This window comes from Musa acuminata, chromosome BXJ2-5, assembly GCF_036884655.1.
Source record: "Musa acuminata AAA Group cultivar baxijiao chromosome BXJ2-5, Cavendish_Baxijiao_AAA, whole genome shotgun sequence".
NCBI lineage: Eukaryota > Viridiplantae > Streptophyta > Magnoliopsida > Zingiberales > Musaceae > Musa > Musa acuminata.
In genome coordinates this window covers 17,812,020-17,836,407 of record NC_088342.1, presented here as the reverse complement: position 1 = coordinate 17,836,407, position 24,388 = coordinate 17,812,020, and the positions used below count along the sequence as shown (strand labels likewise).

At 38.4% G+C, this 24,388-nt stretch overlaps 1 protein-coding gene across 1 annotated transcript in view; it reads left to right on the top strand.

Annotated features, from left to right (window-relative positions):
• Positions 1-566: 566 nt before the first annotated feature.
• The window catches only part of LOC135612555 (uncharacterized), a 31,320-nt gene continuing 7,498 nt past the window's right edge, over positions 567-24,388 (top strand). Inside the window, exons 1-14 of the mRNA XM_065108986.1 lie at positions 567-848; positions 1,629-1,732; positions 2,212-2,298; positions 2,451-2,526; positions 2,620-2,694; positions 2,807-2,860; positions 3,316-3,375; positions 3,821-3,937; positions 5,456-5,550; positions 5,659-5,864; positions 18,916-19,013; positions 19,324-19,427; positions 19,498-19,663; positions 19,748-19,870. Of these exons, the coding sequence (XP_064965058.1) occupies positions 810-848; positions 1,629-1,732; positions 2,212-2,298; positions 2,451-2,526; positions 2,620-2,694; positions 2,807-2,860; positions 3,316-3,375; positions 3,821-3,937; positions 5,456-5,550; positions 5,659-5,864; positions 18,916-19,013; positions 19,324-19,427; positions 19,498-19,663; positions 19,748-19,870 (1,404 nt within the window). The 5' untranslated portion in view covers positions 567-809. The remainder of the gene's footprint in view (positions 849-1,628; positions 1,733-2,211; positions 2,299-2,450; positions 2,527-2,619; positions 2,695-2,806; positions 2,861-3,315; positions 3,376-3,820; positions 3,938-5,455; positions 5,551-5,658; positions 5,865-18,915; positions 19,014-19,323; positions 19,428-19,497; positions 19,664-19,747; positions 19,871-24,388) is intronic.

Genomic DNA, 24,388 nt, shown 5'->3' with positions numbered 1-24,388 from the left:
CTTATGATATTTATGAAAGGCACGAAATGAGTTTTAAAATAATAGATGAGAAAAAACAAAGGTACTTGGAACTTTTTAAAAATATTTTAAACATAATTTTCACAACTGATAACTAAATTTTTAACCGATGGGCTTTGTAGGGGCGATTATCATATTTCGAAACTGTGTAGTGGAGGATATGTAAACCGGAGGAAGTGGGGAGACGTGTGATGTCGCACAAGACCCTTTTTTTCGTCTTTTGAATTGAGAGTACCGGCTGGTTCTGGTCACCGGTCGAATTGAATCTTTGCTTAACCTGTAGCAGCAGGTCATCCGGAGAATGAAAAAAGAGAAAGAGCATCTCCGTAATTACGTCGACAATATACCCGTGGAGTGATTCAACCAATACCTGCAGGCAGGCCCTACATGACGGACACTGCCTGCGACTATATTGACGAGTGACGGTTCGGCCGGTTATAAAAGATTCTTTTGTGGTGTGGCCTTAACTTTTAGCGACACAAATTTGGACCCAACTCCTGACCCACCTCAACTTCCCCCGATTCTTCTTTATGCGTCTCTTTTATATTTTTCGCATTCTCCTCGTAACAAAGGAGACGCCTACCTCTTTCTCTCCACCCCCAAATCTAGGGCTTACTCTTCTCAGCCTTCTCTCTTCCTCTTGGGCCTCATCGCCGCCACTGCCCAAGCTGTTCTTTCAGTTGCTCGGCCACCATTCTGCGCTGGACGAACTCGCCCGCTTCCGTGGAATCTGTGGGTTTTCGGTCCTGTCGGAGCTATCCTCGTAGCTCGATCCGCTAGCTAAGTCGGAGATGTTCTGGCGAATTCCCAATCTCCCCGCCTCGTCTCCGGTAAGTTGCGCGCTCGCGCGTACATCCGCCGATTTTATATCTGTCGCTTCCGTGACGAATTGGGTGGCTTGTTTTCTTTTGTTTTCTTGTGTTGTTTGTTGATTCGCTGGCTTGGTCATGCTAACTTTAAGCATACTCAGTTTCTCTGTTGTCTTATCTAATCACCTTTGCTCGTCGTAGCGGCATCCATCTCAAACTTGGTCCAATTTTCCGCAACTTCGTTAGCATTCTGACTCATGATATTTTCTAAGCGCTTGCAGCGGTTCTGAATAGTATTAAATTCTGGATGGTATTATAATAGCTGCACAGATGCCATATTCTCTTGATTTTGGTGTTTGATTCTAAAACAAAAGAAATTTCTCCGTTAAAATTTATTATCTTGGAATGAATACAAGTGTTGCATCCTTTCCTGCTGATTCTTTTTTGTTTGTTTTTCTTTTAAACATAACAACGATTTTAAATTGAGCCAATATTTCGTACCAGAACCTTGCAAAAATGTTTGTGGGCCTACGCATTGAGGGCACCGTGTTCATAGATGGAAGTAGACCCTGCATTTATGATTCTTGAAAATCTTGGGTTGCTCATGAGGGCATGAGCTAATGGTAGCGTAGAAGACCACGCTGCATGTTTGGTGCCTAGCCTACTTAACATTCTTCTGTCGTTAGCTTTGTCAAGCAAATTTAAACATTCTGTTAGTTACTGTTTTGAAAGAATATATCATTTGATATCTTCTCTAATCAGGTCACAGACTTACTTTTGTTTCTGTTGCCAATTCTGCAGGTGGAATTTATCTTGGATAAGGATAGCTTCACCTTGGAAGAACTTCTGGATGAAGAAGAAATAATTCAAGAATGCAAAGCTTTAAACACACGACTTATTAATTTGTAATATTCATCGTTGCATACATATTACTAATGTGGTGTTGTAATTAAATTTTTTTGACAAAAAGTGGCTGTAATATCATGTAATGATGCTCATAAAACCAAATCAAGTTTCTATATTAACTGCATAATTAGGCGGGATTTGTAACTGGGATGTTTCTCCTCTCCATATGATGTTGGGTTGGGGTTGTGAATCATTGCATAATTATCTTTAATGCAATTGATCTAAGCACTTCCTTGAAACTCATGTTTCTTTCAAAGTTTTTTCCTTTTGGGAGGTCCATGTATAAAAAAAAGATAATAGTAGTGTTCACAAGGTGGTAACTTTGATCAAAAAATTCTTTTGAGTGTCCACACATAGTATTGAGTTCTCTGTATGATGGAATCATGAATTACTTTTACTAAACTTTTGTGAATCTCAGATTTAGAGTCCTTTAACATCTGCACTAGTTTCCTCATAAGTGCTCTTCATTTGCTTTCAGTCTTAGAGATCGTGCTCAGGTAGAACAGTTGGTCCAGTATATTATTGAAGATCCTCCTGAAGATGTGGATAGCAAGCACTCCTATAAGTATGTTCCATTGTCAAATAAAGTTGTTTTGCTTGTCACTTGTTAATTAAGAAATAATTTCAATTCCTTTTCTTTTTCTTGCTCAATTTTTGAGCTTATTAATTACAAGGGCTACTTTTTTTTCTTTGGCCTTTGTCTCCTGAATGATATAGGTTCCCATTGATCGCCTGTGAGATATTTACTTGTGAAATAGATGTCATTCTGAAAACCTTGGTGGAAGATGAAGATGTAAGTTACTGCACATTAATGATATTCATCTACCCTCCTTGGCACATGAAATTTTTAGTTTGTTTACTTTTACTATATTTTTTGTTACTGCAGCTGATGAACAGGCTTTTCTCATTTCTTGAACCAAATCATACACATAATTCAATGTTAGCTGGGTACTTTAGCAAGGTCTGTGACTATTGCTGCTTAGTATTTTATATTTTAATGGAACAGTCAGGGCCAGAATTTGTTGGACTTGATTTGATTAAATAGCTGATTGCAATCTCGTGTTATTTGCTAGGTTGTGGTGTGCCTGATGTTTAGGAAGACCACTTCTCTTATGATGTATGTTCAAGTAAGTTTCACTTTCATTGCTTTGTCTGGAAATGTTATTCACAAAAATGGCTCATTATTTTGGTTCCTGGTTTTTGTTGTTATCTATTTTTTTTGGTTTTGCTTTAAAATGTTAGCTTCAATCTGTGGAAGGCTTGACAACTTTAGTCATTAGGGATTCATCTAGATGACTTTTTACCTTTATTTTTTTTATTTGTGCAGAATATTAGTTGTTATATGAAATGTAGGTCAGTAAGTTTGTTGTCTGTAGGTTGAGATTAGCAAGTCACAGTCTTTAGAATTCTGATTCTCACAGTTGAAACTATAATTGTTGTCAACATTTTGAATTAGAATTGCACAGGTCATTAAGAATACATTCTCTTTTGCTTTACACAAGTTTTATGCTTGCTGTAGTGAGGTTTTATGCAATCTTTGTGCTATCTGTGCTGATTTATTCTCTGGATTCTTTTGCATCAGACCCATGAAGCTGTCTTCCACCATTTGGTTGATTTAATAGGTATAACATCGATTATGGAGGTTAGTGCTTAATGCTAAGTCTTAACTGTCTCTGTACCTTTTATCTTAGTCTTCAACATCCAATATATCTGCATTATATTGGTCAGCTTCTGTTTTTCAAGGCAATTAATTCATAATAAAGTTGGTCTGTAGTAAATACATGTCTGGCTTTTTTAATCATCATTATTATTGTCTTTAATATCTTGATGAGTGAATGCCTTCTTAATTCCTATTATATCCTTTAGATCTTGATTATTGATGTCTTGTATAGCTTACTGAGTAAATGATTTCCAATTTGATGTTCTTATTAGTTACTATGCAGTATACTGCCACAGTTTTAAACCAAATCAGTTCTTGCTGTCTGATATTCTTTCATCTTTGTGATTGTGCTTCCATTTTTTCGTTTCTGCTTTTACCCGGGTTGAAGATGATAATCCAATTTGTGTCTTTGTTTGTCTTTTTTCAGATCTTGATTCATCTTGTTGGTGCTGACAATCATACATATCCAAACTACATGGATATCATGCAGTGGTTGGCAGATACCAATCTTCCTGAGATGATCGTCGATAAATTGAGTCCATCAGTAAGTGCTTTGCTGCACACCATCTTTCCTTCATGTCGAAGCATTTTAATAATACAATAGGTCACTAAGTCATATGCATATACTTTTGACCAAATTCTCCATTTGTTCGGGTTATGATCATGTAGCTTATTTGCTATTCTGTGAACTATAGTTTCAGATTTGGACTGAGTGGCATCCTGGCCAAGTCTTAGGACATTAGATCACTGGTCAGGGTCAGATAGCATTTTTAACTGAACATATAAAAAATGAAATATTAATATATAGGGATACAATAATATCAATTAGGATAGGAAAAACTACATGTCAAGAGTTATGGCTCTACCAAGGTATAGGACAGCAACTTAGGGCTTGATTCTAAAGTCGTCTGTTTTTTACTTTTTTCCTACTCTTTTTATTAAAAATATCCTAAAGGACAAAGTGCCCACAACCAATGACAGTTACAAACAGGACAAAGGTGGACCTTTTAATTATTTTTGGGGGCATTGCAAAGGCAGCTTTGTCTTGTTTGGATTGGTCAGTTTTTCTGGATTGTAAAAGGTTGGTTTGTTGAACCTGATTCAGTCCTTTTTAAAAAAAAATTACATTATGGATCTTGTAGCCAAACTATATCAAACTGGGGTCTAGTTCTCCATTATCCTGGTTGGACCTGCATGTTTGGTCTTATTTAAACTGCTGTGGTGTTGTCAATCACGTTGTGTCCAAAATTCCTAGATTGTCCTTAAAACTAGAACAAGGGTCTAGTTCTGGTTATCCTGTTTGAACCCATGTGTTTGATCTTATATAAACTGCTGTGGTGTTGTCAGTCATGTTGTGTCCAAAATTCCTAGAGTGTCCTTAAAACTCCCATTAGGTTTTAACTGTCAGCGTGTAGCTGGAAGTATGTTGCTGAAAGAGATACTGTTAATTTTCAAGTATTTTCTTTCTGTTTATCATCAAATTCCATCTCATACTTTCTTTTATTTTTTTGTAGTTATACTTGCAAACAGATGCTTGAACTCCTTTTACAATTATGTTATGTTCATAGAACTGAATAGCTATACCTGTCTTGTATTTGAGATTGACTACATATCTTTTTCACATTTATTTAAGCAAAGGTTACTTCTTGTAAATGCTTGTTATACCTTGCATGGTCCTCATATCATGTTGTGATGATGCTTAACAAGGTCATCAACATTGATTTTGTAGTTCTATAATTTTCTTAGTTTGGCTATAAACTTTAGTTACTCCTAGTTGGATTACAGAAGCTCGTTTCAATAACCATAGGTCTTATCTGAATAGCATTGTTATTGCATTTGTTATTGCAATGTCTTTTGGCCACACATTGTTATTGCATTTGGAGTTTGCTACATCTTGACATAAATAATGTTCTATTATTGTATTTCGAGTTTACGACATCTTGACATAAATATTTGTTCTCTAGATTTTGGTGAATAGGTTGTTCTTTATGCGTAAAAAATATGTTTATTTTTATAGTGTATCAATCATTTTTCATGAATTCACATCTTACAAATTGAGCAGTACCCTGCTGAAGTTAATGCTAATGCGGCTGAGGTTTTGATGGCCATTATTCGAAATACTCCTTCAGCTTTAGCAGCCAAACTTTCCAGTCAAAGGTTTCTGTCTTGTTATTTTATCCTCGACAGATGTGGTTGCTTTAACAGTGTTGTCCAAACTACTTTATCCATCTTGATCATGTTTTTCTTCACTCTGTTTGTATGCAGCTTTGTTGCAAGGATATTTGGCCATGCATTGGAAAATTCACCATCCAAATCTGCTCTTGTCCATACTCTATCTGTTTGCATCTCGTTGCTGGATCCCAAAAGATCTGCCTCGGCTGTTTCAGTTCATTACTTAAGAAGTCAGCATTTGCATGCACCACTTAGCCATGTAGATTCTGAAACTCTACAGGCCATGTTGACACAATTAGGTATGTAATTAAAGTTGTATTGTATCCTTTAGTTTCTGCAACTTATTTGAAAAGGATGAACTGGGCTTTTGCTTAATGACAATGAAGGTTGCAAGAGTACCACCTAGAAAGTCTGGCGTAGGCTTTGGGTCAAATTGGGAAGGAGTTCGTTGGATTTCCTATTTAAGGTCTTTTTTAGAATGAAATATGCCTCTAACAAGAAACTACCACAAGTGCAAACCACCCCCATTTTGAGTGCTTTGGTCTAACCCATATGGGTCAAATTGGGAAGATGTTGGTTGCAGGAGGAAGGGGGGAGGTAGGTAGGGGGAATTGTCGATAGTTGTGGCAAAGAAGGGAGAGAGAGGGGGGGGGGGTTGGGTTTGGCCATGATAGAGGACGAGTCAATCGAGTATTGAGAAAGCTCAGGCAATAAGGTGATGGAGGTAGTGTTGAATCTCGGATTTTGATGATGAAATCAATTGTCATTTGTTGTCTAATCTATATATTGAGATAAGTGTGCAGGATTAACTACGATGAAAGTAAGATATGCAGCAGGAGTTGCACCGGAGTCAAGACAATGATCACGTTGGGAGTTCGAGAGTTCGACGGAAGTTCGGACAGTCGTCGGAGGTTCTGCGGGAACAAATCCGAGAAGTCCATGAGCTTGCCAAAGAAGCTCGTCGGAACTCGCCAAGTGGATCGTCGCAAGTCCAGGAGTTTGCCGGAAGTCCGCAGGAGCATCACCGAGGGTTCATCGGATGATCGACGGAAGTTCGCCGAAAGCTCGCCGGAAGAAGAGATTGACGCACCGGGGCAAGTTGCAGTAAATGTCTTAGGAAATATCGTAGTTAGCACAATGATTAAGTTGGAAATGAGAGGTGATCCCATTAACTTAATCTCGGGGCAATTGGGCCCCTGAAAAACCCAAATTGGGCCGAATGGATCAATCCATTCGGACCCTGATTTCTGCCACGCGGTTGAACCCCCCAAGCCAGGAGGTGGCACCGCCTGGGCTAAGTCTCCGAGCGAGACTGGGCGGTGCAACCGCCCTAGCCAGGAGGTGGCACCGCCTGGGCTCAGTCTCCGAGCGAGACTGGGCGGTGCAACCTCCCCTGACAGGAGGTGGCACCGCTTGAGCTCGGTCTTCGAGCTCTGGCAAGAGGTGCAACCGCCTCAATCAGGCGGTGGCACCGCCTGAGCTCAGTCTTCAAGCTCTGGCAGGAGGTGTAACCGCCCCTGACAGGAGGTGGCACCGCCCAGAGGCTCAGTCTTCGAGCTCGGCCAGGCGGTGCAACCGCCCCAGTCAGGAGGTGCAATTGCTAGATCCCGGAATTCCGGGAATTGACAGTTTTGAGCTCCAAATTCAAACTGGGTTAGGGCCTATAAATACCCCACCCATTCAACATTGAAAGGGCACTGAACACACACCGAAATCCTGATTTTGTTCTGTGATTTTTAGAGCTCAAAATTGTTGTAAAGGCCAAAAGTTCTTCTCCCTCTTTTCTTCCAAGTTCTGAGCTTTAAAGAGAGGAGAGAAAATTCTGTAAGGGTTGTCTCCTAAGCCCGTCAAAAAGGAGTGAAACTGTAAAAGGGTGGTTGGCCTTCGCCTATTGACGGAAGGCCTCTAGTTGACGTCGGTGGAGGAAGCCAAAAGTGGAGTAGGTCAAGATTGACCGAACCACTCTAAATCTCGATTTGCATTTACTTTGAGCATCTTATCTTTACTGCAAACCTCCTCAATAGCTTACTGCCTTCTGTGCTTTTACGAACGTGTTTCAAAGTTCAGTGCTTTCCGAATCGGCGTTTAGACGCAAATCAGTTTTATCGTACGAACATCATATTTCAGTTTGCGCTTACGTTCTGATTTCCATCATAACTGCAAACTGCCTTTATATCTTTGCTTTAACTGCATCTCGCTTCATCTCAAGTTAAAGTGGTTTACGAATCGGCTTTCATACCGAAATCGCTTTTATCGTACGAACGTCGTATTTCAGTTTGCGCTTATATTTTGATTTTCATCATAACTGCAAACTGCCTTCATAGATTGACTTTAACGTCATCTCGCTTGATCTTAAGTTAAAGTAATCTTAGAATCGGCTTGCACACTGAAATCACTTTTATCGTTCGAACGTTTTTTATCGTTGAAAGATTTCCGCTGCACTAATTCACCCCCCCTCTTAGTGCTCTTGATCCTAACAATTGGTATCAGAGCAAGGTTAACTCTCAAACGGATTAAAACCCAAGAGAGATGACATACGTCGGAAACCAAGAGGGCCATTCTATTACACGTCCACCCATGTTCAATGGGACGGACTACACCTATTGGAAGACCCGAATGAGGATCTTTCTTATTTCTATGGATTTTGAACTTTAGAATCTTGTCGAAAATGGATTTTCGAAGTCTTCTCTTCCAATGATCGATTGGAATGAATTGGAGAAGAAGGCTTTCGCTCTTAATGCAAAGGTTATGAATGCCTTATTTTGTGCGCTTGATAAAAACGAGTTCAACCGTGTTTCGGTTTGTGAAACCGCATTTGATATTTGGCACACACTCGAAGTGACTCACGAAGGCACAAGTAGAGTGAAAGAGTCAAAAATCAATCTTTTGTTACATTCTTTCGAACTTTTCCGGATGAAACCGAGTGAGACTATTGGCGACATGTTTACCCGTTTCACGGATGTCGTCAACGGTTTAAAAGGACTCGGAAAAAGTTTTTCAGATTTTGAGCTCGTAAATAAGATTCTAAGATCCCTTCCTAAGAGTTGGGATCCTAAAGTCACTGCTATTCAAGAGGCGAAAGATCTAAACAACTTTCCTCTTGAAGAACTAATCGTGTCATTAATGACTTACGAGATGACTTGCAAAGCTCATGAAGAGCAAGAAGACATCCTTCCAAAGAACAGGAAGGATATGACACTTAGAACTTCAGAAGACCACTTGAGAGAAAACTCAAGTGATGAGGACTGTGACGATGACTTGGCACTTCTAACAAGAAAATTTAAAAAATTCATTAAAAGAAACAAGTTTAAGAATGACACAAAAAATAAACTTGAACCCAAGAAGGACCAAGTTATTTGCTATGAGTGCAAAAAGACGGGACACTACAAGAGTGATTGTCCCCAAGTCAAAAAGAGAACATCAAAGAAGAAGGCGCTCAAAGCAATATGGGATTACTCGAGCGCGTCCGAAGAAGAGGAGTCCAACACCGAGCAAGTTGCTCATTACGCCTTAATGGCCATCGGAGAGGAGGTAACGAATTTAATAGATGTAGATTTATCATTTGATGAATTATTAAATGCCTTCCATGACTTATTTGATGAATGCAAGATTATTAGTAGAAAATATAAATTGCTAAAAAAGGAGCATGATAGTCTTACTTGTAATTTCGATAAGTTAAAAGCTGAATATCATGATAGTTTAGGTTCATGCATAAAATGCCATGATCTAGAAACTCTTCAAAAGGAAAACTTGCTACTTAAGGACACCTAGAAGAAATTCGAGGTTGGTAGCAAGTCCTTGAACATGATCCTTGCAAATAAGGGTCACGTTCCCAAAAGAAGTGGAATCGGATTTGTGAGAAGTCTTCACCAAAATCCAACCACCTTCATAAAAGGCCCCATCTTACATGTTCGACACCAAAGCAAATGAAACTTTTGTTGCAAACTTGGACATTAAACGAATTATTGTCCATTCAAGAAAATTAGTCTGAACAAATTAATTTGGGTTCCTAAAGGAACCATGATAAATTCTATGCAACATGATAAACAATGTAGATCTATTTTTGAGGCACCCAAAAGCAAATGGGTACCTAAAGATCATCTTTTCTTGTAAAGACATAAAACATCATAAGCTGGGAGCAAGAAATAATATCCTGCTCTTTGGATTCTCGATATTCATGACCCGAGATCCAAAAAGAAGTCGCGATGCTCTCTAGCCTAAATAACAGAAGAGGATTAGAAAATTAAAATTACAAATGCGATATAGATACAATCCTATTGGAAACCCATGATTCTCACTTCACATATCCTCTGGATTTTTGAACCCATTGATGTCATTCGTTCGAATCCAACTATATCATGAACTTATTAAGTTTGTCATAAACTTGCAAGGCTTACCGACTTGAACAATCTGTCACAAACATATGCACGACATTTAGAGTATGCATGTCACAAGATCTATCTTGATCATGCAAAATTTCTTGTCTTACAATGAAAATTCTTACGTAATTACGCAAGTAAAGTTGATTGCTCTAAATGAAAATTCTTCTTAAGTCAAAAACATTCAAATCAGATCACACTGCAGTCAGAACAAGTGCTCACCGCCCCAGCTGGAGGTAGCACCTCCGGCTGTCACGTGTTGCAAGTGGTTGCACCGCCCCAGCCAGCGGTGCAACCGCCCACAACTCTGCCTCTTTTTAACCCGAGCTAGGGCCGGCGGTGGAACCGACCCCAACTCACTCCCTTCCCCTCTTTACTCTTCCAAAGCTTCGCCACCTCCATTTCACCCCTCATAGCATCCCAAATACTCCTCATTTTGAAGTAAAAGATCAACAATCTCTCCTTCTATTGAAGATCTCACTAAGGTATTCTCTAAGAACCCATTAAATTCTGTTTTTGATTCATTTACTCTTGCTCATTACTATCCTCTTAAATAGCAGTAGTTATGGGGTCTAGAAGATCCTCAAGGGACAAAGGGAAGCGGAGATTAGTGGAAGATTTTGATCTTACCCTTTTCGATTCAAAATATCATGCTGAAAAGTTTTACTCTTTCGAACTTAGAGTGTCAATAAAGGAAAACATGTAGATTTAAATGAACTAAGAGACTTAGAGACAATCCAATGGTTTGCAAACTTAGATCTACTCCCTATTTTACAAATTAGTGAACCCATCTATCCAAGACTTGTTAGATTGTTTTACAACAATATACAAGTAGATGAAGAAGAAAGAATGTCTACCTATCTCTTAGGACAACACATCTCCATTACGGATAAATTCATTTACGATATGATAGGCATTCCCATAAAAAATAGAGGACTCTACTTTAGAGGATCATGAGATGATGAAACTGTTGGGACAACATATGTTGAAGCCTTAGGAATAATTTTCGCCAATCCCAACTTAGCATTTGTTCCTAAAAGTTGTGAACATCTACTGCCACTAAACACTAAGGTACTTCATCATATCCTAATTAGCATCATTCTCCCTAAACAATACCATCATGATGAAGTAATAGAATTAGGAACTATGTATTGGATCATGAAAGGACATGACATCTGTCTTGGTTATCTTATCCAGCAAAACATGTTAGAACTATCTAAGAAAGACATGATGCTTCCATATGGTGGTATAATCACTAGAATACTGAAAGCCTACGATATTCCAAGACCACCGGAAGAAGAAGTAATAAAAGTAGATAGGTTTAGCATAATAAATAAAAATCTACTTCACCGATTAAGATGTGTTTATAGAAATGGTAACTGGGTTAGAATGCTTAGAAGAACCGATCCCCCTCAACCTAAACCAGAATCGGAAACACCAGTCTTTAGGGGTACTCAATCTCCTCCGATCTGTCCCTTTGAGGAAACACATTCATTTGAGCAAGCTCCTGCATCATCTGTCGAAGATATTGGGATTCGGATGGACCGATTTGAACAAAGACAAGAACAGCTTGAACATCGACAAGATAAAATCCTATCTGAGCTGCAGCAAATTCATCGACAATTTAACTCTTTATTTAGGCATTTTAATTTTCCACCTCCTGAATGAGCTTATATGTGTATTGTAAACTCTTTATGTTACTCACTATGATCACAATGCCTTGTGCCTTGATCTTTGATACGGTTACCTGATGTATTTATTTGTGAGTAGAGTTACAAACATCACTCATTGTTTAATCTCGTTACTCACTGTCGGATTTTACATCGAAACTAAAAGTTTTTGAAAACCTTGTGTCTTGGTTTCCATGATTTGTGAAAATGATATACCAATGCAGTTGATGCGTCATGTTATTATATTGCCATAATATTAAACATCAACCAGTTGATATTTTTACAAAATCTCTAAGTGAAGAACAATTTGATTTCATAAGAAGAGAATTAGGAATGTTGATGTGTCCGAACACATAAACTAGTTAAAATTATTTTTCGGACTTTATTGAATGATTAAATCACTTGACCGCCATTACATGCCTAAATAACATGTTGGAAATTATGTGTTGAATACAAAAATTTCCATAACAATAAGCATGTTTTGTCTTCATGATTGTATAGCATAGTCTTGTCCGAATGCATGAAAGGATTCGCTTAACAATTGGTATCCTAAAAATCGGATTTTCTCATACACTTATTATATGAAAAATATTTTTCTGAAATGGATTTGATGAAATGATTTCTGCTTATGAATTACATCTTGAAATATGAATGATAGTGTTTTTACTTGCAAAGATTTGTTTCACATACATATCTTGATACCTGTAAAAATGAAGCATGATTCAATCTCTCATCGACTTTAACTTCATGATTTAATCTCTCATCGGTTTTAACTTCACTCAAGTAAACTCACAAATAGCTGGTATCACAAATGACCTTCCTTCTTCATGCAAAAAGATTATAACAAATAAAAAGGAAGAAGTATTCAAAGCGATCTACAATTGATTTCCTATCACTTACTATTGGAAAATAACTTGAACCTAGTAAAAGCATGAACGACTATCACACTTATGCTCAAAATTTGCTTATATTGTTCTCCTGGTATCACAACTATCATGCTTTTTGTTGATGACAAAAGGGGAGAAATATATGAGTATTAATGCCATGCTTGCATCACCAAGAGATATATGAATAGATGCTATGATTGTTATAATTTGCATTATGCCTTGTTTGTATCGTGACAAGATATCAAAAAACTTGCATCGTAATTTTACGTATTGATATCTTACCATGTGATGAAATGTTATAATTGCTAAAACATTTAAAATGTGTGCATCATGTAATGATATCAAAATCTTACTTCGCAGTTTTACATGTTGATATCTTACAATATGATGAATTGCTACTATTACCATCATTCAAACTTGTAATGTAAAATTTGAAAATGAATGTCAAGCTTTGACATCATCTTCAGAGAGATACATCATGATGGGAATCATGATGGGAGTATTGATAAGTTTAAATGATTTTAACTTATCAATATGTCTCTTGAATTCAAAGGGTTTGAATTCAAGAATGACTTATCTCAAGTATGGCATATAGACAGGGGGAGTTAAGGTTAACTCCATTATCAATTGATTGTCATCATAAAAAAGGGGGAGATTGTTGAATCTCGGATTTTGATGATGAAGTCAATTGTCATTTGTTGTCTATTCTATATGTTGAGATAAGTGTGCAGGATTAACTACGATGAAAGTAAGATATGCAGCAGGAGTTGCGCCGGAGTCAAGACAATGATCACATTGGGAGTTTGAGAGTTCGACGGAAGTTCGGACAGTCGTCGGAGGTTCTGCGGGAACAAATCCGAGAAGTCCATGAGCTTGCCAAAGAAGCTCGTCAGAACTCGCCAAGTGGATCGTCGCAAGTCCAGGAGTTTGTCGGAAGTCCGCAGGAGCATCACCGAGGGTTCATCGGATGATCGACGGAAGTTCGCCGGAAGCTTGCCGGAAGAAGCGATTGACGCACCGGGGCAAGTTGCAGTAAATGTCTTAGGAAATATCGTAGTTAGCATAATGATTAAGTAGGAAATGGGAGGTGATCCCATTAACTTAATCTTGGGGCAATTGGGCCCCTGAAAAACCCAAATTGGGCCGAATGGATCAATCCATTCGGACCCTGATTTCTGCCAGGCGGTTGAACCGCCCAAGCCAGGAGGTGGCACCGCCTAGGCTAAGTCTCCGAGCGAGACTGGGCGGTGCAACCGCCCTAGCTAGGAGGTGGCACCGCTTGGGCTCAGTCTCCGAGCGAGACTGGGCGGTGCAACCTCCTCTGACAGGAGGTGGCACCGCCTGAGCTCGGTCTTCGAGCTCTGGCAGGACGTGCAACCGCCTCAGTCAGGCGGTGGCACCGCCTGAGCTCAGTCTTCGAGCTCCGGCAGGAGGTGCAACTGCCCCTGACAGGAGGTGGCACCGCCCAGAGGCTTAGTCTTCGAGCTCTGCCAAGCGGTGCAACCGCCCCAGTCAGGAGGTGCAACCGCCAAATCCCGGAATTCCGGGAATTGACAGTTTTGAGCTCCAAATTCAAACTCGGTTGGGGCCTATAAATACCCCACCCATTCAGCACTGAAAGGGCACTGAACACACACCGAAATCCTGATCTTGTTCTGTGATTTTTAGAGCTCAAAATTGTTGTAAAGGCCAAAAGTTCTTCTCCCTCTTTTCTTCCAATTTCTGAGCTTTAAAGAGAGGAGAGAAAATTCTGTAAGGGTTGTCTCCTAAGCCCGTCAAAAGGAGTGAAACTGTAAAAGGGTGGTTGGCCTTCGCCTATTGACGGAAGGCCTCTAGTTGACGTCGGTGACCTCGTCGGTGGAGGAAGCCAAAAGTGGAGTAGGTCAAGATTGACCGAACCGCTCTAAATCTCGGTTTGCATTTACTTTGAGCATCTTATCTTTACTGCAAACCTCCTTAATAGCTTACTGCCTTTTGTGCTTTTACGAACGTGTTTCAAAGTTCAGTGCTTTCCGAATCGGCGTTTAGACGCAAATAAGTTTTATCGTACGAACATCATATTTCAGTTTGCGCTTACGTTCTGATTTCCATCATAACTGCAAACTGCCTTTATATCTTTGCTTTAACTGCATCTCTTTTCATCTCAAGTTAAAGTGGTTTACGAATCGGCTTTCATACCGAAATCGCTTTTATCGTACGAACATCGTATTTCAGTTTGCGTTTATATTCTGATTTTCATCATAACTGCAAACTGCCTTCATAGATTGACTTTAACGTCATCTCGCTTGATCTTAAGTTAAAGCAATCTTAGAATCGGCTTTCACACCGAAATCGCTTTTATCGTTCGAACGTTTTTTATCATCGAAAGATTTCCGTTGCACTAATTCACCCCCCCCCCACTCCCTTTAGTGCTCTTGATCCTAACAGGTAGTTGCGTCAGAGGGAAAGGGGTGCTATTGGGGTTTGGGGAGGATGTAACGATGAAGGGGGAGGAGGAGAGAGAGATACCTAGGAAGAGCTCGTCGAAGGAAGACGTCGCTACCATTCGTCGATGGAGAGGAAGATGTCGATCCCACTCTTTTGTTCCTTGATTAGGTTTCTGAAGGGGGTAGGGGCTCGTGTGTGTGCGCAAGGGAGAGGTTGCGGTGAAGAGGGTTTGATTTGGTTCGATTGAACTAGAATCAACTAATATGCTTGACCTGGACTTGATTTCAGTCAGGCGAGTGCCTGGCCAACTCGACTCTTGGGCTACACCCAATTGATGGTGCTCACTTGGACTAGTTATCATGTTGTCACAGATTTAGCTAAAATTGCCTAAATTGTGAGGCACTCTTGTGATATTCATCTGTAAAAGATTAGTCGAGAAGCAACCTCGTACAAGTCCCGAAGGACCTGCAACCTCGTATAGGTCTCGAAGGACTTGCAAAAGAGAAAGTTGATTACATTTCAGAAAATAAGTGGCAGACAAGTCTCGACGTCTCACAGTTGTTGCCTAGCAAACAAGCAATCTAGTAAACACTTAGAGAAAGAGAGCAAATACGGACTTTGGTAGGGAAAATGACAATCGAAAGTCCACAAATGGCAACTCAACAGGGAGCCGGGGTGTAAGGCAGGTCTACGCACATTTTGCATACAAACTTATGAATCCAATTATGAACCAACACTACCAAAAGCCCTATCTCGCCTTGTGCCACTTGTGGGTTATTGGGGTCTAATATGGACCACACCATAGGCTTGAGAAATCGGACCACGACACGTGAAAGCGAGGTAGTTTTGGGCCTGTTTTGCCTAGTTCGGTGAACGGGCGTTGTGCAGCCTTGCAAACTACCTAGGCTTATAAAAACCAAGAAAAATGACAAAAATTAGGCAAAACATAGTGCCAAACTATACAAGAAAATATTAGTGATGAACGGTTTTTTGACGAAGGTGTTGCAAGTGCACAATGGCCGTCTGTGACAAGGTGCCTAGGTGAACGCATGAGCGCTCCTTGACTTCATTGGGTACTATAGGTGGTACAGTTTTTAGGTTCATAGTTTATTATGATATCAAAAGGAGAAAGAAAAAAAGAAGGAAAAAGAAAAAGTACAGAAGATACAACACCACACTAGACATACACCAAATGTTGAAGCATATTGTATCAACCCTTGCCCAAGAAAATCAATGGCCTTGCACTATAAATGATGGGGAACTTGCTTACTATTTCTTTCATGGACCTAACACTAATCTTCTCTAATGTTAATGACTTAAATCAAGAGTGCTATAATCAATCTTTTTATAGGCTTACAGTATTCCAGTAGTAATATAACTCGTAATTCTCCAGACCCTATGAAAAATCTATATCTTTTAAAACATAATTCCTAGTGCTTTAGGCATCTTTTCAATTCATTATGTACCTAAAATGAAACTGGAACTTGGAACCTAGCTCAAAATATGCATCTACAAAAAATTTAAAATAGCACCCGAAAATAAGGACAATGAAATTTGAAGGTATATAAGAAACAAAAACTGAACTGTCATTCAACCAAAGTTTAGCTATTGTTTGGATTTCTGGTGAAGTAGGGGTTGTCATACTTAATATACCAAGTGTTATTGTCAAGTGATATTAGGATGGAAAAGGATATATGTTGAATTGCTAAAGTTAATGAAAGAAAGAGTTAGGATTTAGGTGACATTAGATGGATTAAGGATGTCGATAAAAAAATACGTATTGATAATAATAAAATTAAGGAAAATTAGAGAAATTATATTAATAAATTATCTGGTGAATGTTTGACAAATAACTTAGTTCTAAGATAGACTATAGTGGTAGATTTAATAATCATCGATTTGTTCATAAAATTAGAGCAAGTGAGGTTAAATAAGCCTTAATAAAATGAAAATAAATAGGAGTGTGGGACTTAATGATTTTCCTTTGTGGTTTGGTAGAGCTTAATAGTTCGAGGCAAAGTTTGGTTGATTAGCTTATTTAACAAAATTTTGTGTTTTAAAAATGTATAATGAATGGAGAAAGAATTTTTTAGTATTAATTTATAAGAATAATGATATCCAGAACGGTTCTAAATTCTAATTATAGAGGAATTAAGATTATGAGTCCATATTACGGAACTTTGGGAAAGAGTGAAAGTTGAGTAAGATATGAAAGGTATAGAGAGGAAGAAAGATTTGCATATGGTTTTTATTAGGTTAAAGAAGTCTTATAATAGAAGTTGAGTTTTAGAAAAGAAAAGGTGTATTGGAAACCATATGCCTTACAAATGCTAGGGGTGCGAGAAGAGGTGGAGGGCAATTTTAAAAGAATTTATTAGAAATTTATAAATAAAGATTTGAATACTCTTAATTTGACTAAGAATATGATCTTTTACGTGGTGCAAGGGCAGCAAAAGAGCCATGTAATTGACCCAAATAGTTGGGACATTACCATCTTATTGTTATCATACCAACATATTTGTACTGAGGGACGAAGTATCTCAAATCATCTTGTCTGCTCCAATGGAGCTATGAATTCACTCTCGGCTATGTTTATTAATTTTCATAATTCTATACATCATAGTAAAATATGAGGATAAAAGGAAGGAACTAGATATATGTTCATACATAAATGGAAGCAAACCGATACTAGTTTCATAAATGGTATGGTACTGGTGTATTTACCCCTAACGATTGGTATCACCAAAAAAATACTAGGTGATCTGTTTCATTTATCATTTTATGAAGTATTTAGTCCATACAATAGGGATAAATTTCTTTTATGTTTCCTTTTACATAGAGACAATCTCCCTATTGTATGTTTTCTTAATGCAGTTTTCCTACCTAACTAGGTTATGAAATATCCAATCCATATAAATACGGATAAGTTCCTTTTTTTGATGAGACATGGTTTCCTATTGTATAGTTTTTAATGCAGTTTTCTTACCCAACTTGGTTGATTCACTTGGCTACTCAATTTCCATTTATCAACTATAGCTCTTTTGATGAAATCCTATCAAATTGCATTACTGTGTTGATACTTCTGCGGCATCCAGATATGTTGCAGTCAATTTCTTTTCAAGCTCTCTCAAATTAGCCTTTATTACTGTTTAACACCGACGTTGAGAACTGCATGACATAACTTAATGTGCAGGCAAAAGCATGGCAAGTTCAAGGTTTAAGAAATTGTACCAGGGTAGGTGTTGAGAACATCAGGGGATCAGAGTTTCAAGTAACAATGAGGAAAAAAATATAATGCCAGAAATAAAAAACATTATAATTAACCCAAAAGCAATCCAAATTCTTCTTATTATTGGTATGTGCATAGTGATTTCATGATTGGTCAGCTCTAAAATTTTAAATTACTGGCCATTTGAATATTAAAATACATTTAATGATATGTTCCTCTTTTAATTGAGGATAGAACATTTTGGATATATTAATTCAAGTAGGGTATGCTTGCCAACTGATTGAAAACTCTGCTATAGTAGGGAACTGACACCCTCTGACAGAATGATTATCTTCCTGCATCTTCTATATGATTGATTGCTCTCCTTGAGTTTTGATTTGGGCAATCGTAGATGGAAGTGTCAAATTATTATGAGCTGTGTTTTCTTTGTTGTCTCTTGTTGAAGGATATATAATCATATCTGTCACAGGTGTTTTACAAACTTTTAATATATCCTTGATAATGATCATGGTGGTTTTCTTGATCACCTTAACATCCTCTGGATATCTAGTCTTGCAACGGCATAAGACTACTAAAATTTAGTCAGCTTGAGAACTACTTGTGACGCTGCTATTTTTTTTCTAGTGTTTATGTAATTGTAAGTTATATTATTTTGTTTTATTACATGCACTTGCTATAATGACTTGTTTTACTATATTAAGAGCTTGTTTAAGTTACTTGATAATGGGTAAAGTTTTTTAACCAATTTTGTTCTGCAGATGACTTGCTCAAAGTGTTGAATGTATCATCTGATGTTACTACTCTTCCTACCACTTATGGTGGACTACATCCTCCACTTGGGAAGCATCGTCTTAAAGTATGCATAACTTTGCAGATTTATTTATTGATTTAAAGAAATGGGTAAAACTTGGAGCATGCTTGTGCTCTATTTATTGATTGATTGTGGGGTTATGAGTTTGTCCGAATTCCACCCCACTACCCATTAAAAAAAAATGAAACAGTTTTAGTTTAAGTTATACTATAGTTGACTTATGTGCATCTCATGTATCGGTATAAGAAATATACTTCTCTTGTATGTTCTTATACTTAGGTTTTAAAAGTTTAGAGACTTCTGGATTTCGTTGGTTTCTTCCTTTCCCGATGAAAGTTTGATGTTGGATTTTCAGGTAGTGGAGTTCATTTCGGTATTGCTAGAAGTTGGCTGTGAAGCTGCTGAGAGGGAATTGATTCGATCTGGTGCCATCCAGATAATCCTCGATCTCTTTTTTAAGTAAGCTGTACCTTCTGCAGTTTGGTAATGTCTGCATATTGCTTGTGCATTAATAATGTGGAAAATGCAGGTATCCCTTCAATAACTCACTACATCATCATGTAGAGAACTTGTTGATATCATGCCTTGAGAGCAAGAATATTGCAATTGTTGATCATTGCTTTTGCGAATGTGATATCATTGCTAAGTTTCTACAAGCAGACAAGAATCCTTTCTTTTCCATTGATTCTAATGCGGTAAAAATTATATTTAATGTGATTCATGTTGCTTTATCTTTTAATAAACAGATTAAATTTCTTTCCTCTTTTTCTGCTCTGTAGGTAACTGTTCCAGCCCCTGGAAGACAGCCAGTTCGGCCAGGAAATATTGGACATATTACAAGAATCTGTAACAAACTTGTGCAACTTGGAAGCAACAATGATCATATCCGGTCTTACCTACAGGTTGGTTGCTTTGTTGTATTGGTGTATAAGATAACTCAATTCTGATCATTTATCTTCTAGGCCAAGGATTAAAATCTCAATTTGGTACCTATTTTGATCCGACTGATACTGCTAGTGAGTGTGGTATGAATCGAATCATTACAATATTACAAGCATAGAGGAGAGATATGAATGTTGAAAGGCGGAGGAGTGAAGAATGGTGTCGGGAAGGGGTGCCTGTGGGTGGGGGAGCAGAGTGGAAAGGCATAGTGGTGAAGACAGTTGGCTAGGGTGGGGAAATGACAGTGGAGGGGGGTTAGCAAGGGCGGGGGTGCTAAGGCAGCAGCGGGTGAGAAGAGCAGACCTGGGGCTCGGTCTTGGATGATAGGATTACTGAGCCTTACCATCTGGTATAGGTTTCCATTGTTCAGTTTACCGTCCAGTAAGCCAGTATGTAAAGCTTACTGAGCAGAAAGCTTGGCATTGGACCAAATTGGATGATGCCATCCAGTCCATATACAGATCAGCCATTCGACTGGTAAATTATGGGTCCCTACTGAATGATACAATTGGTTTTTAATTTGTTTAGGCATGCAACTATATTTTGTGCATTTTGTTATTTCAACTTGTGCAACATATGGTAACCATTTTGAGCAAACAAAACTTCTTTCTTTTTTTTATATTGGAAGATGGTTATGAATATTGGAATAATTTCTAGTGTTTTGGCATTACTCTGAAGCTTTGAACAGTACATTGAGATCTGTTGTCTCTGTCAAGAATTTGTGTCATGGCATGTGGTGTGGTGTGCTGACACTAAATGATGCTGCACCATGCTGGTTGACATGCCAGCATAGGTAACAAATCAGCTTGTAGCCACATGTGGGTACCTCTAGCATGGATGGACATGTTGCATTCTGGTACCTTTTTTGACATTTAATCATGTTGATCCATGGCCATCCATAAAGAGTTGGGACTAGTCCTGGTGTATTTATTTCATGTAATGGCAGACTGAAATCTGAAAAGCAACAAGTTCCCTTTATTAGGCAATTTAGGGAATATGGATGCTGCATGATTTAATTAAACCTAATCTTTCTTTGGCTACACCAATAGCCTGGGATCAAGTTGTGACCAGTCGGAGACCATTAAAATGCTGATTCTCTTTATTATTAGTATTTAGATATGCTAACACGTGCATTAAAATTAGAACACAGGCCAAGTTTTTGAGTAAGGGAATAGAGAAAAACTCTGAGGAAACATAAAAGAAAGGAAAATCCAATATTAAGAAGGTAAAAAGGAGAGAAGGGTTAGTGGTTTAGAATCTTTAGTCCACCAAGAAAAGTTCTCTTACACAACTGAACTTTAATCTAGATTTTAATGATTGTGTATCAGTATTAATGACTCCAGTCTGGTATGTATCTAGAGCAGAGCTGTACCTTCTACTAAAAAGAGTACTTACGATTATAAAAATTCTCTTACATAACTGGACTTCAATCTAGATCTTTCTGATCTTGTATCTCAGTATTAAATACTCCATCTAATCTGTACCTAAAATAACTTGTACATGCTACTCAAAAGAGGGCTTAGGATTATATATCTAAAGAACATATTGATGGTAGTTGTATCACCAATATGGTTCATATTGTCACCTAAACCTAATATTATCCAACCTGATTTCAATTAGTTTTAGCTTTCATATCACTTCCATTGCATTCATTTACACACTTGTGAATAGATGCCACTTGAACTAAGTCATGGTTTCATCTTGATCAAAACACCAGTCACGTCTTTCAATTCCTTGTAGATATGTGATAAACTACTTGTTCATTTTTATTTTCCAAATTTATGGAGAATGTTCAATGCTGTGGAGTCTGGGACTATGAATTTGAGTACGGGGCTTAGGACTGGATGTTTTTTATCAAGAAAGAAATTACTTTTTCTCGGTTATATCATAACATGGATTTTTTTTGGCAATTATAGCATTTATATGAAGCAATTCTTCTATGATTTTATCTTCTACAATTTTCTCACTAAAGTTTTGAACTTCAGAATCTTGATCTATTCCATATCCTAATAAATGACAATATCAATCTTTGGATTTTCTTTAGGTTCTTGATGCTTATTTTATTATCAAGATATCCAGTAGACTGAATCTATCATGCATACTTTCATCCTGGCCACACCTATCATTCAATGTTTCTTCATGACTATGAATCATAATATGGCATTGCTTGCCTAATTCACCTAAGCAATCTGACAATTGGAGGCCTCTAGTTGGATCTTTTGGTTTTGATAACAAAAGATTGATACAATTTCATTTTCTGGAGGATAAGATGGACCTCTAGGGTGAGAAAGATTGATTTGTGACATTCGATGAATTTTAGCAGTATTGAAGAGATTTACATGACCTGAAAATTTGATTTATATCAAAATGTTGCTAGAGAGCATACAGATAAAGACAATAGTAGGGAGGAGAAAAAGAAATAATACAAAAGGGAAGACTATAGTAAGAGAGGTGACAACCAGCAACTTTTAAAAAGGATGGCATCAGATACACATTTTAGAATAAACATGAAAATTTAATGAGCTAATATGGTCCAAATGACAATTCTATTATTGGCTGACTCAATTGCAAATATAACTTGGTCTCATTCTATGTGAACCTTTAGTTGTGATAAAATTCTGAAATTCCAATGAGGTGTCTCTCGGGAAATATGGCGGCCATGCTCAATTTCGAGGGAGTGAATTATGCCAATTAATATTTGAACATGACAAATGTCCATCTAAGATCCGGTTTGTCTCATATGGCCTCCTAGATATGAGAACACTAAGATTGATCTCGTGATCCAAATGACCCACCAGCCAAGTAACTTGTGTGGTGCATAGCTAGCCGCATATAAAAATTGGTTAAGCCAAAGTATTAGTGGATAGTCAAGGAAAACATCCTGATTGTGTTCCAATGCATTTGATTAAATTTGCTTAATGAGGGGTTAATGTGAGACCAGCTTAATGTATATAACATTTTAATAAATTTTATTAGTTTAGGGTATATTTCATAAATGTTACAACTTACAAGTTGCCACATGACAGCATGTACAATGATTTTACTTATTACTTTAGTTACCTAGATTGTTGAAAAGAAGAAAAAGGAAGCAAGGTGAATAGCTTTCAATAGAGCTTGCTAAAGGCTCAACTTCTATTCAAGATATTACAAACTTAGAAGGCTCAACTGACGTTCAAGGATCGCCTAAAATTGCAATCTTTTGTGAAGTTCCTATACAGTGGTGATGAGAACTTATATCATCAAGTGTATAAAGTAACTAGAATCTAATTTTCATTATATTGGATGTAGAGGGACCTATAAGTTAGATCTATATATTCTCAAATTTAGGTCTCAAATAATAGTGGTATAATGTTAGTAATCAAATAATAGTGGTATAATGTTAGTAATCAGTGATTTAAAAAGGCCTTTGGGTGCTCGCCTAGGCGCTCGGGCGAGGCGAGGCGAGGCGAGGCCCGAGTGCCTCGCTAAACTTCCAGGCGGCGCGCTTCAAAGAGGCGCCGCTTGGGCGCTCGCCCGAGCCCAGGCGCTGGGCGCTTCGGGCGAGCGCCTAGGTTAAACCAGGCGACCGAACCAGGATTTTAGGTCTGGTTCGGTCTTCGGTGGTTAGTTGGTTCAATCGAACCAACTAAAACCGATATCAGCTGTCGCTGCCCAACCCTAACCCTGCTCACTGCTGTTGTTGCTCGCAACCGTTGCCGCTATCGCCGCTCGCCGCTCCTGCTTCTGTTCTTGCTCCCGCTGCTCGCCGTTGCCACTACCGCTGTCGCTGCTCGCCGTTGCCACTGTCGTCGCTCGTCGCTCCCGCTCCCGCTCCCGCTGCCTCCTTACACTCCCGCTGCCGCTGCCTCCTTACACTCCCACTCTCGCTCCCGCTGCCGTTGCGTCCTTACACTCCCGCTGCCTCCTTACATTCCCGCTCCCGCTGTCGCTACCTCCTTACACTCTCGCTACCGTTGCCTCCTTACATTCTTGCTCCCGTTGTCACTGCCTCATTACACTCCTGTTGCCGCTGTCGCTTCCTCTTTTCTCAGTTAGCACCCCCTTACACTCTTCCTTCTTCTCCTTCTGTATACTGTTAACAGTATACTGTATACTGTTAATATTGTTAGGTTTATTTGAAATTATTAATTTTGATATTATAATTTTGTATCTTAGATTTTCTTAATTTAATAACATATTTTTATTTAAAATTTTAAATAATTATATTTATTAATTATATTATATATTTTTATATTTTAGCTCCTTGCTTCGCTTGGGCGAGCGCCTAGCGTCTCAGGCGTTTTTAGACCTTAGCGCTTTTTGGCGCCTAGCGCTTTTTAAATCACTGTTAGTAATTAAGGAGCTTGTTTACATGGTCAAATGTCACGTCCTTACTTGGGATCGCCTAGGGCGTGTGGTACCCAAGTCATATTCCTCGATCAACCTAGATGTGAACCTCGTGCAGTTCATAAAGGACCTGCATTGAAAAGAAAATGTTA